Genomic DNA, 11,821 nt, shown 5'->3' on the forward strand with positions numbered 1-11,821 from the left:
TGTGCTTGAAAATGTTCAGTTAGCGTTGATGTTAATACATATTACATTAATATTAATATAAAACTGTAGAGAGCGGAACGCTAATGCACATTTCAGTTCGGGAAACAATGATAAACTGGTTGTCTGTAAAAATCATTATTCCAGTTTTCAACTTCGTCGTCGAGATTTCAACAAGTCGACGCATTTCATTTTGCACTTTTGTCAGTTTGCCATTCACATACAAAACGTACTCACAGACCGCATTCGTACGCTCGTCTATCTATGTACCTACGCTTCCAGCTCCCTGTTTCTGCCGCAGCAAATTTTATGTAGTTAATGCCTCTGCTTCATGAGTTTTTCGTTGCTGATTTAACTAGGTACTTTAATGTATGTACTTTTATTTCCTTTGTCCTTTGTTCTGAATGGATTTTTTTTGGAAATACCGAGCTGCCAAATTGCAGGCAAAATAAACGTTTAAGGATTTTCATACAAGTTTTCCCCAAGATTACATTTAGCGGGATGTAATATGTAATATTGATGCGCCTAAAAGATGCAGCGATTTCTATTCTCAAGTTACATACCTGATGACAGTACGAATGGCAATTATAATAGGGAGGTTTTAGTTTTTTAAACTATAAGTAATTTTATTTAATCTTTTATTAGCAAAGTTACTGACAAAGTTTTATTTTATTTTATTTATTTTTTAATACCTTTGATACAAATTGTTTTTAATCTTTTCAATGACACCAATGCCCGTAGAGACAAGCCATTGGTTTAAATTTTTGTACCCAAGCAGAAATGCAATCGAAGTTGCGGGTTAATAAAAACCAAATCTGTTTTTGTTATTTTTTTGTAAACAATTCTTTACTTCGACGAATAAAAAACGCCCAAGAAATGGTCAACAAAAATTTATTGAGCCAAATTTTCTTAAGCAGCTCGAAGTTCTTAAGAAATTAGCTACGCTTCCTACTATGGTTTGCTAAAGTTTATTTGCGAAAATTACAAGGTACCCTATGTTTTCAACAAAAATATATGCACGTCATTATTTCAGAAGGAAAAAGTGAGTTAGCAGGCTGTAAAATATTGGATCTCAAAACTCGTTGTACACACGAAATAACAGCAATTCATTCCTTGGCCGTTTTGTTATAAGGTTCGTCCTTAGCTTTATACATTACAATAAGCAAAATAAGCAGCAAAAGCTTAAACTTTTTGGCTCTGGATACTACAGTTAATTTATATTATGTTTGTAATGAAACGCAATAAGGGAAATCTTTTTTAATTTACGTCAAACTGAAAATCTCTTTAAAATGGGAACGAACACAATTAGTTGCCTGCCCCATATCACTCAAACAAAGAGCAATAGTTTCGCAGTAACCAATTCCATTAAACCGGACCGAACTTAAATATCTAGAAAGATGAGAAAGCACCTGATAACTGTAAGCCTTAGGGCCAATTTTACAATGCGTAGTTAACTCAGAATCGGGAGTTAACTACAGAATTTTGTACTGAAAATCTCTAGTTAACTGTCGATTCTGAGTTAACTACGCACTGTGAAATTGGCCCTTAATCTCAATATATCATCGCTGAAATTTCACAGCCTTGAGTTGATATAAGTAACCAGAAGATTCTTTATATATGCCTTTTTAAGTGAAGCTATTCAAGAGGCTTAGATATATAGAGAAGGATGAAGATAGAAGGTTTATCCAAGAAGTGTTGAAATAATAAAATCACAGTTTTAAAAACTCAAACCTCGCTATTATAATTTCCATTCGTACTGTAATCAGGTATGTAGCTTGAGGATAGAAATCGTTGCATCTTTTAGGCGCATCAATATTACATACGTTACATCCAGAGCTAATAAGAGGGAGGTAAAAAGTAGATCCTTGCACTTCTTCTAGAATAGTTTTTCTATTTACCATTCACAAATGTGCAAGTTACTATTTAGCAGTCTTAATTTAATTTCAACATGTATTTTAAGTTGTAATAAAACATATTTGATATGAACTTTAAATAAATACCTTAGAAAGATTTTTATGAATTAAAGAAGCAGCTTTAGAAGAACTCCTGTAAATGGCAGTACCTACGTTATATAAAAACTCTTCTATGGACAGCGAAATCAGAAGGCTCTCAATTTGTGCCCTCCATACAAAAAAAAAAAAGAAAAGAAAAAGGCATACACAGAGGAAAGCTTCTTAACTGTCAGGAAAGCTTAGTGTGCGAAAATACTAAATCCCTTGGCAGCGAACAACAGGATCTTCGCTCAATGTGCTCCAGGCCATAAAGACATAAACAGAACAGGTTTGCTTGCCAGCGAGGTTGCAGAAATGAAATGCCAAAATGCTCTGAGCCTTGACAATAGATTCACAAATTACAAGAGAAGGAAAGTTAATAGAGAACTGAACTTAACAATTTTCCACACAATCTTCATCTACTTGTGCTGCCCGGTTAGGTATAAGAAACAAAAGGTCATTACTGCAGAGTACGTCAGAAACAAGGCCGAATGACAAATACAAAGGTAGGTATGCACATATTATGCGCATTTCATACACATTTTATTATGACGTCGAATTTTTTCAGAGCTATGAACTTTCTTTGTTCATAAAATGGCGAGACAAAGAAATCCATCACCTGAGATGTTTGTATGTATGAGCACACATATAAAAAGATGTATGAAAGTACAATATGGGCAGAGCAGTGTTTGGAGTGCATGCGCGTTTACGGGGTAGTTTGTACGTTTTTTCTTTGGTAATAACATTCAATAATCTCTAATTTTTGCTCCCTTATTCTATTTATGTTTTCCACACTTCTTATATTTACAAATTAACTTATCAACAGTAAAAGATAATTCAATCAACTAACGTTCCGAAATAATTAAAGAGCTTCCTGTTAAGTCTGTGATTTTTTAATATATAGGTATATGTATAAAAACTGACGGCCACTACAAAGCTTTAAATTGTTTTCGACCTCAATTCAGACTTGTGTTGTCGTCTCCGTCTCTTTTCACTTGCGCAAAGCGACGTTTAATTTTCACTTTGCACTTGCTGCTGCGATATGAACGCCGCAGTCGCAGTCGCAGTCGAAGTCGAAGTCGCAGTCGAAGTCTCAGTTGCAGCAGCCCCACTCGTTAATTTCTCTGCCCAACATCCGATTTCCCCATATAAAATAAACTGGTATACATTTTGGAATTATTTAGTTTTTTAGTATTAACGGCAATTTATAGTGAATAAAAACCTCTGAAAGACGAAAAACACAAGGCCCCTCCCATGACCGATCCAAAAAGGTGACTATATACGAAAGGTTATAGGATGAAAAACTACGCCTAAATCCAGCATCGATTACATGACCAAGAATGAACAGTACAGAGCAGTAGGTATATAACAAAAATGCAAGTCGCATACAAGTTCTTGATATGTACTATATGTACACATATGCAATGCATGAAATGGCGCATCTGATATTCAACTAAGATGAGACTCGGGCAGCAGATTGAAAGCGAAAAATCCAACAAATGAAGCTAAACGCAGCATATGTTCATACATACATATAATTATATCTACCATACGAGTGGCACCATGCATATGATTTTACAATAAAATGAAAAAGTTAAACGCGTGCGTGTGAAGGTGCATGAACCAGTGGATGTGGATAAATATGTATATTAGAAATTGAAGATCTCGCGGGGTGGGCGATAAAGCAAATTCAACAAACGTCGTCGTCGCCATCTTGGTTGCGACGTCGCTCGTGTGATTCATTGGCATTGTTTTGCGATTCTAGCGCATTGAAGCAGCGACGTCAGCAGCGCTGATTAATTTTACTGAGTAACTTTTACATTACCAAGTATACAAATTTCCAAAATATTCAACTTCATTTGATGGTATATAAAAGTTTTTGTTAATAATCGATTTCATGGACGTAGCCAAACCCGAAAAATCTCCATAGTTCGCTCAGTGAAACTTATAATGCATATATATGTATGTATATGTAGGCAGCAGCAGACGAATGGAAAAAATCATGTCAAAATTCTTGCATCTTCATTTTCAATCTCAACTAAATTAGAATATAATTACACACCTTATGCATTTCAATTTAGAGTAATAACAACAAGCATACAATTTATCATATAGAATGCACTTACCGTTTCTTATAAAAATTAATTTTTCTGCAAATCGATGCACAAAAATTGAAACTCACTAGCCAAGGCAAAGGCAAAAACGAAGAAAGTAATTTCTGTCACCGAACTTGATGGCGAAGCAAACAAAACGAGCGAGTGCGACAGTATAGCTGTGGCCACAAAAACTTACTACTCTTTTACAATTTGATAAGATGCAACAAAAAGTAATGTTTAGAGGGAAATGTTATGTAATTGGAAAGTATGACGATGAGAGAAAACAGAAATTGAATATTTACTGCACGATTTTCAAAACGAAAAAAGGTTGATTTTTGTTACAAACTTCATTCATTTATTTGAAAAATTATGACACAGATATACATAAGTGAATTCAAACAGCTGCAAGTGGTATTGTGAACATAATTTAAGAAGAAAAATTCGGAGCATTTCATAAAATGTTGCATACATATATGTTATAGTAATTATTTTTTATAGAAGTGCAAATTTTTAGAATGTTATGTAAATCTTTCAGCTTTTATAAGAAATGTGCTAACAAAAGATACATCACTGTGCTGTACACTCGTTATATTTCAGCGAGTTCGATTAAAAAGTGGATGTGTTCGGAAAGTAGTAATGTGCAGGGTTGCATTTTTCAGCATATAAAGGTGCGGTTAAACGTGGCAATGCAAGTACTTTTTCTACGCATTTTGCTGTCAAAATGCGTAATCGGAAGTTTACTTTCCTTTTTGCAGATTTGCAGAAATCACTTTCCGAAATTGAAATTGCAATAAATATAATTAATAAATTTAACTTGCTCGTGCTGCACTAGCAATATTCATTTTTGCAGCAAGTGCTGTCAAACCAATCGAGTGTTGCCATGTGACGCGTATGGATAATTTATTCCACTGATAAGGAGTATTTAAGTATTAATGTAGTAGACAAATATCTGCTAACACAGTTGAAAGGGGACTTGTCTGCATTCACCGTGTAAACAGACAAAAAGTAGTAGCGGAAAGTTTGATTTTCAAAAATAAAAACTGCTTTCGAAAGCCACTTTACATGCAAGGTGTAACTGCTCCTGCAATCTCTTTTGGAAATTATTTAGTTTGACAGACTTGTGAAATGGGCTTGCACTTGCCATGCCTAACAGCTCCTTAACTTAATTGAATTTATGGAAAGTGAGAAATTTTATAATGCAGACAAATATTTGCTGTGTTTCCGTGGGCAATGATCGGGATCCGCATAAAGAATTTGCACAAAAAAGCAACAACAACTGATAATAATCCGCTTTTTTGGTTTGTGTCACTGATAATATGGCAATACGGTTTGGTAGCACTGACAAATGAATGTATACACAAACATATCGAGCCCTAACCGCCAAAATAACGTAAGCGACATTTTTTTCAAAATTTTATTTTTGATGCAGAAATGTATCTAGATGCTCTAGGAATATTTCTGCATCAAAAAGAAAATTTTGAAAAAAATGTCGCTTACGTTATTTTGGCGGTTAGGGCTCGATATATTCTACCATTGCTTATATTTTAACTTGCTTCGAATAAATTTCTTTTACGTTAAATATTTGTTTAAGTTAATATTTTTTCGTTTATGTCGTCTTCCTCGTGCTAGTAGTATAAAATTAGTGCTGCCAACTCCAATAAGAATAATCCAGACCGTTTCCGTGAGCAGTGATCGTGATTCTGAGCTGGATAACCCAAATAAACACAACTATTATTCTTGTTCCACAAATTCTCCACAGAGTCACATTTACCTAGATTTATTTGCAAATATAGGAAAGATACGGTGACTGTTTTTATAATCGCCATTTCACATAATTGGAACACGTTTTTAATCGCTCGATATAATCTATCATGTCATTTGCATAGTTATCGATTGTTACTGTTATTGGATTTGCTGATTTTGAGCGGATATTCCATATGCTTTCCTTTTGAAGTGAGCTACTGTCAAAACTCAGTGCGCCTGTTATTTTCACCGGCGGCGTGGTCCAGGCGGTCATCGAGAAAGCGAAATCTACCAAAGTCATTGGCCCCGATGGAATATGCATCGTTCTAACCCTAGTTGAATCTACATAAGCGAAATGTTCCAGATCTATATCTGGCCAAGGACTGATTCTGAAATGATTGGGTACAGCGGGAGTAGATTACTTCATCAAAATATTTAACATGCCTATGATCATTTTTATCGTTTCCGACGTGTGGAAATCGGGGAGAGTGGTCCCACAGCAGAAACTGGGGAAGCCAGCAAATTAAGGAGAGCCTTATCGCCCGATAATACTCCTCTCCTTGCGAGTACCGTACTTTGCAAACCACCTGACCTCAGCACAACGTCATCATGACGTACGTAAAGTGCATAGCACCACCACAATACTTAACGCCATAATGACTCAGATAATTCCGTGTCTTAACTGTAACTGCCCCTATGAGGGAACAGTCCCAGCAGCGTTGGAGTTGTCAATGGTGTTTGAAGCCGTCTGCCATTACATGGCACCCGAAACATGGAGGCTTCCTCTCTCCAACAGGTACTCAAATGGTGGTCGCTGAGTAATTTTCGGTGACAGAATCTCTAAAGGGAGGAAAATTTCTATATCCCGAAACTAACTCCTCCGCCAAAGGGAGTTCCTATGATCTCGTACGCTGACGATTGCTCAATATTGGCGCCCGACAATGGACCTGTGCTTCTTCACAGCAAAGAGACCAACCCTCTCCTTTACGAAATATTCAGCAACCATTTTAACAACTCGACTAGCCCTCTCCCCTACGAAATCCTCCGCGACCCTTTTCACAACCTGGACGAAGGAGGTCAGGCTACCGCTAGGAATTCACGTCGATGACACACCAATTCCGACGGTGAATAATCCTAAAATTCTCGGGGTAACATTCGACAGCCTGCTCTCCTTCTCTGCGCACGCAACCGCTATTGTCAATAAAGTACAGAGCCGCAACAAAGTTCTCAAGCCGCTAGCCGGCAGTACTTGGGGCAAAGACAAAGAAACATTGCTGGCAACATACAAGGCAATAGGCCGGCCGGTTTAAAACCACGCAGCACCAGTGTGGTCGCCGGGGACTAGTAGGACGCAGTGGACGAAGCTACAGACGGTACCAAATACAGCACTCAGGACAGCGACTGGATGCCTCCTGATGACACCAGAACACCACCTCCCCGACGAGGCGAAAATGCTCCCAATTAGGGAGCACAACACGATGCTCTGCAAGCAGTTTCTTGCTGGGAGCCACAGATGTGGCCACCCAAATAGACAGTTGCTTGCAGAGGAGCCCTCGCCGAGGCACGTCAGGAGGCATCTATATGAACTGACGGACGAAGTCCAGAGGCTCATTAAGCAACCTCTGGACCCGTCAGCTCACAGACAGGCCCTGAACGGCATTCAGGGACGCAGTCTCGAGTTATGTAGACTCAAGACCTGTGAATGCCGTTCTAGGCACACAAACACCGGACATTGACGCGACGGAGCTCCATCTGCCTCGGGAGACCAGGACAACCAATAGCCCAACTTCGCTCTGGCTACTGCAGCAGGCTAAATTCCTACCTGAGTAGGTTAAATGCGGATGTGCCGAACGAATGTCCGGCATGCGGAGAGACCACCCACGACTCGAAACATCTCTTCGCATGCACGGAAAACCCCACAACACTAACGGCGTCGTCCCTATGGACCGACCCCATAGACGCTGCACGCTTCCTGGGGTTGTAGCCGCTACAACAACAACAACAACACCTTGACTAACTAGGTCAGGCTGCAGCTGGGTATTCACGTCGACGGTGTACCAAGTGCGACTGCTCTGTTTCTCACAACCGCAATTACCACTAAAGTACAGAACTACAACAATGTTCTCAAATCGCTCGCCGGCAGCACTTGGGAGCAAACACAAAGAAATACTGTTGGCAGAATACGAGGAAATTTACCGGCCCGTTCTAAATTATGTAGCCCCCTGTGGTCGTCGGGGACAAGCAGGACACAGCGGACCTGTCATAAATAGCACAGCAACGAGATGTCTTCTGAGCACCATCTACACAGTGAGGCCCAAATATTCAAAGTAAGAAGAGGACAGCATCATGCTAAGTAAGCAGTTGATATTACGGTGCTAAATACGTGAGCATCCGAACAGACACTTGCTAGAGGCCGAGCCTTCCCCTAGGCACGTCAGAATGCATCTTTAGGAAATGACGGACGAGGTACAAAAATACACCCGACGACAATTTGATCCGGCACTGTATAAACACACTATAAAGGGCATTTACAGGGAGACCCTCACCACCTACACAAACTCTCGTCCTGTAAGTATCGTCATTGGAGTACAGTCAGCAGCTGTTGCTGATAGTGAACTTTAATAACTTACTCTGGCTAATTCACGGTCTGGCATGTGAAGGCTCTCCCCATGACACCAACCACCTCCTCTCATGTCCGCTCAACCCAACTAAACTAATACCCCTCTCCGTCTGGTCCGACACCGTCGAAACTGTACGTTTCCTGGGCCAACCGTTAGTAGAGCTTGACGACACCGATTGAAAGACTAACCGATTTTTGATAGAGCTATTCAAGCCGCTACAACAACAACAACAACAACAACAACAACAACAACATGATATATGCGTCGCTAATCTGCAAACCCCATTAAGTACCTTTTCGAATTTTTGACATTATCATTATAACTTACCGCATTTCTGATATTTTAGTATCTGCGAACAAAACAGGAATGAACACCACAACCTAAACGAATTCAGAACAAAATCACAGACACAATCTAATCACCAAACACTTAGCTAAAATCAATTGAAGTAGTATTTTTACATACATACGTGCATACATATGCAGTGGCGGATTGAGGGGTGGCGCGGTGGGCGTGGGTTATCGGGTTTCTATTAGGGTATTCGATTACTCGACTTCGACTTATTCGAAAATTTACAATTTAAAAAAAAAAACGGTTCCCGATTTTAAAATAAAGAAAAAAAACGAATAAAACGGTTTTATTTTACATACTTTTCATACAGTGGAAATGCTACATACCAACAGTCATGACTAAAAATTACAATAAATCTATTAAGAGTGATTAAATGTACCTACTGTCACTCGGGTCACATGGTTGAGTTTCTGACTTTTTCAAATAGCAGGGCAGGCTATGGTACTTCTGCCATAAAAAAGCTTTTTCGAAGACAGAGTAAAAGTGTAGATCTCTGCATTTCTGCCACAACATCAAGAAGCAGAACACGAACTGGAGGAGAAACTCGGCCAAACACGTAGAAAACGTTAAAGCGCCAAACATACATTTAATGGAGTCTAATATGACACCCCAAAAAACCTGGAATATAATTTTAAAACAATTAAGGGATTTACCTTAAACTGGAAAAAGCCTTGAAAACTTCGAAGAACTCAAAACATTTATATAAATGAAAAAAAACGGTTTGTTTGATAAAAAAAAAATCCGGTTTATTCGGTATTCAAAAAATCAAGATTTCAAAAAACCGCCTTAATGTAGGCATCCGAAAAAAAACGGTGGAGCCCGGCTTGGAAAAACCGAGTCAATCACCCTAATAATCAGCCATATCGCCAATTCCAACTGAAGAAACCGTTCGATAAGTTAGCAGGCAAAACAAAAACAGATTGGGAAAAATTGTTTTTGTTTTGCTTTATGATTTTTGGCAATACATACTATTTGTTCACATTGAATTCACGATAAGACCAAATGTTATCAATTTCTTAACGCTTAGCATTTTATTTAGTATATTCTGAATTCATTTTAATACATAAAATTATTTTAACAAATACCTACATATGTATGTATGTATGTATGTACATATTTGATATGTGCCACAGGTGTAGCACATATCATACTGAAAAAACTGTAGAATGTAGTTTTCGAATTTAATCTCATCCCATGCTGTGGCTACCTGGGTTCGATATCTGGTCGTAGCAATACATAAAGTAGATAATTGAACAGCTTTAGTACTTACCCACCAGATCTCGTTCCTACCCCCCTAATAATTAAATTAAATAATAAATTAAAGCTCAATAAAAGTCTTTATGGCCTTATTCATAAAAAATAAAGTAGGTTTAAACAGCTTTATAAAATGATGTTTTCATACGTTTTTCGGTTTATAAACCTTTTTTAAAGCTACTTTATTTTTTGTGAATAAGGCCATTAAACTTTTGCTAAGGAAGTATTTCAGTTATTTCAATATAAAAATGTGAAACAGTGACCCCTAAGTTTGGCCGAAAAAAAACCGCTTTACATTTTACATTCGACTATCTTAGAAGTCATTTACATATTTATGTACATATGTATGTGGGGTTTTGAATGTGGGGGCATACGTATGTATGTATTATGTTATCCGGCAAGTTAACAATTAACAATTAATTTCATCGAAAAAAAAACTAATGTTTAGCGCAAAACTTTAAGGCCAATCGCCTTAATGGCACCACTATATTGCTTTAATCCTTCACCATTCGCTTCAGCATAGTAGGGTAACTCCTCCAAGCGCTTAACCCAGTTAGCAATTTTAGGATATCTGACCGCATCAAGGTGTGCAAAAACGAACAACGTAGTTATTGTTGCAACTATTGAAAAATCCGCAACAGTTAGTTGATCGCCAGCGACATAAGAGTGCTCCTTTAGGAATTTCTCCAGCTGTTCGTAGACCTGATAGACGGCTTCAATTTTTGCATAGGGCACCACATTGTTGTTATTAAATAATGGTCTGCTGATATTACGGAATGTGCGTTCGAATACAACAGTTGCTTCATAGAATAAAAATTGGTTAATTTTCGCGCGTTTGACTAGATCCTTTGGATATAGCGAATCTTCTGCGGCATACTTGTCAACCAGATATGTAATAATGGCGTGTGAATCGGTGAAGATTTCGCCATCGTCACTAAGCGTTGGCACCGTGCCATGTGGATTGATGGCAAGATATTCTGGTGTACGATGCTCTCCAATTAATAGATTTAAAATTTTATATTCGAAAGGCACGTTCAATGCTTTTAGGGTAAGCAAAACTGCGCGACTTGGTGCACTGCCGTTTATGGCATACAAAATTATTTTTCCCATTATTATTGGAGAATTATGTAAACTATTCAAGAACAAATTATAGGTATGTGTATGCCGATAGTGAATCAACGACTAATTGATTATTGCTACTGTAGGGTTACTTATGTATGTATGGACGTACCTAATTATTGCTGAGTAATTGTAGTACAAAGATAACGATAGATTAGGAATCGACCAATTTTTCGGTGGGAGTATGTATGTATGTATACATACATATGTATGTATGTCGATCAGCATTAGTACTCAAAATTCCATATCCATATACATATGTATGTATATACATATGCACATACATATCGCCATTATCAATGTCAAATATGTACTATATTTGATAGTTTGAAATTTTACAGGAGAAGCAAACGACTTTTAATTTACCATGGAAATGCTTATAGGCTACTTTAAATACACCAAAAAACTTGTACTCGTATTTCTAAAGATTTGGCTTTTGGTCCCCCAATAGCCGAACCTACATATGTATGTATGCATGTACATAGTACACCTCGTGTCATAATCATAAGCGCATCACATTTTGACAAGTTTTAACAATTTTTTTTTTTGTTATTTATTTGGTGTTATTTTTTATAAACTCAAGTTTCAAACTATATGCAATATCAAACAGAAAATTCAACAAACTTTCGTAAAAATTTGGAGCTTTTAA

The 11,821-nt window shown here is 37.7% G+C and overlaps 1 protein-coding gene across 1 annotated transcript; it reads right to left on the reverse strand.

Annotated features, from left to right (window-relative positions):
• Positions 1-10,411: 10,411 nt before the first annotated feature.
• Positions 10,412-11,231, reverse strand: LOC108381201 (glutathione S-transferase 1-like). Its single transcript, XM_017637956.1, has one exon. The coding sequence runs from the start codon at positions 11,161-11,163 to the stop codon at positions 10,498-10,500; it is 666 nt and encodes a 221-aa protein (XP_017493445.1). The 5' UTR covers positions 11,164-11,231; the 3' UTR covers positions 10,412-10,497.
• Between the last annotated feature and the right edge of the window lie 590 nt (positions 11,232-11,821).

Source organism: Rhagoletis zephyria, unplaced genomic scaffold (genome assembly GCF_001687245.7).
Source record: "Rhagoletis zephyria isolate East Lansing unplaced genomic scaffold, Rhagoletis_zephyria_1.1 Rzeph_scaffold_00001, whole genome shotgun sequence".
Taxonomy (NCBI): domain Eukaryota; kingdom Metazoa; phylum Arthropoda; class Insecta; order Diptera; family Tephritidae; genus Rhagoletis; species Rhagoletis zephyria.

What these genes read in the sequence shown, in the direction of transcription:
- LOC108381201 (XM_017637956.1), bottom strand. Translation starts at nt 11,163, where the DNA reads ATGGGAAAAATAATTTTGTATGCCATAAACGGCAGTGCACCAAGTCGC.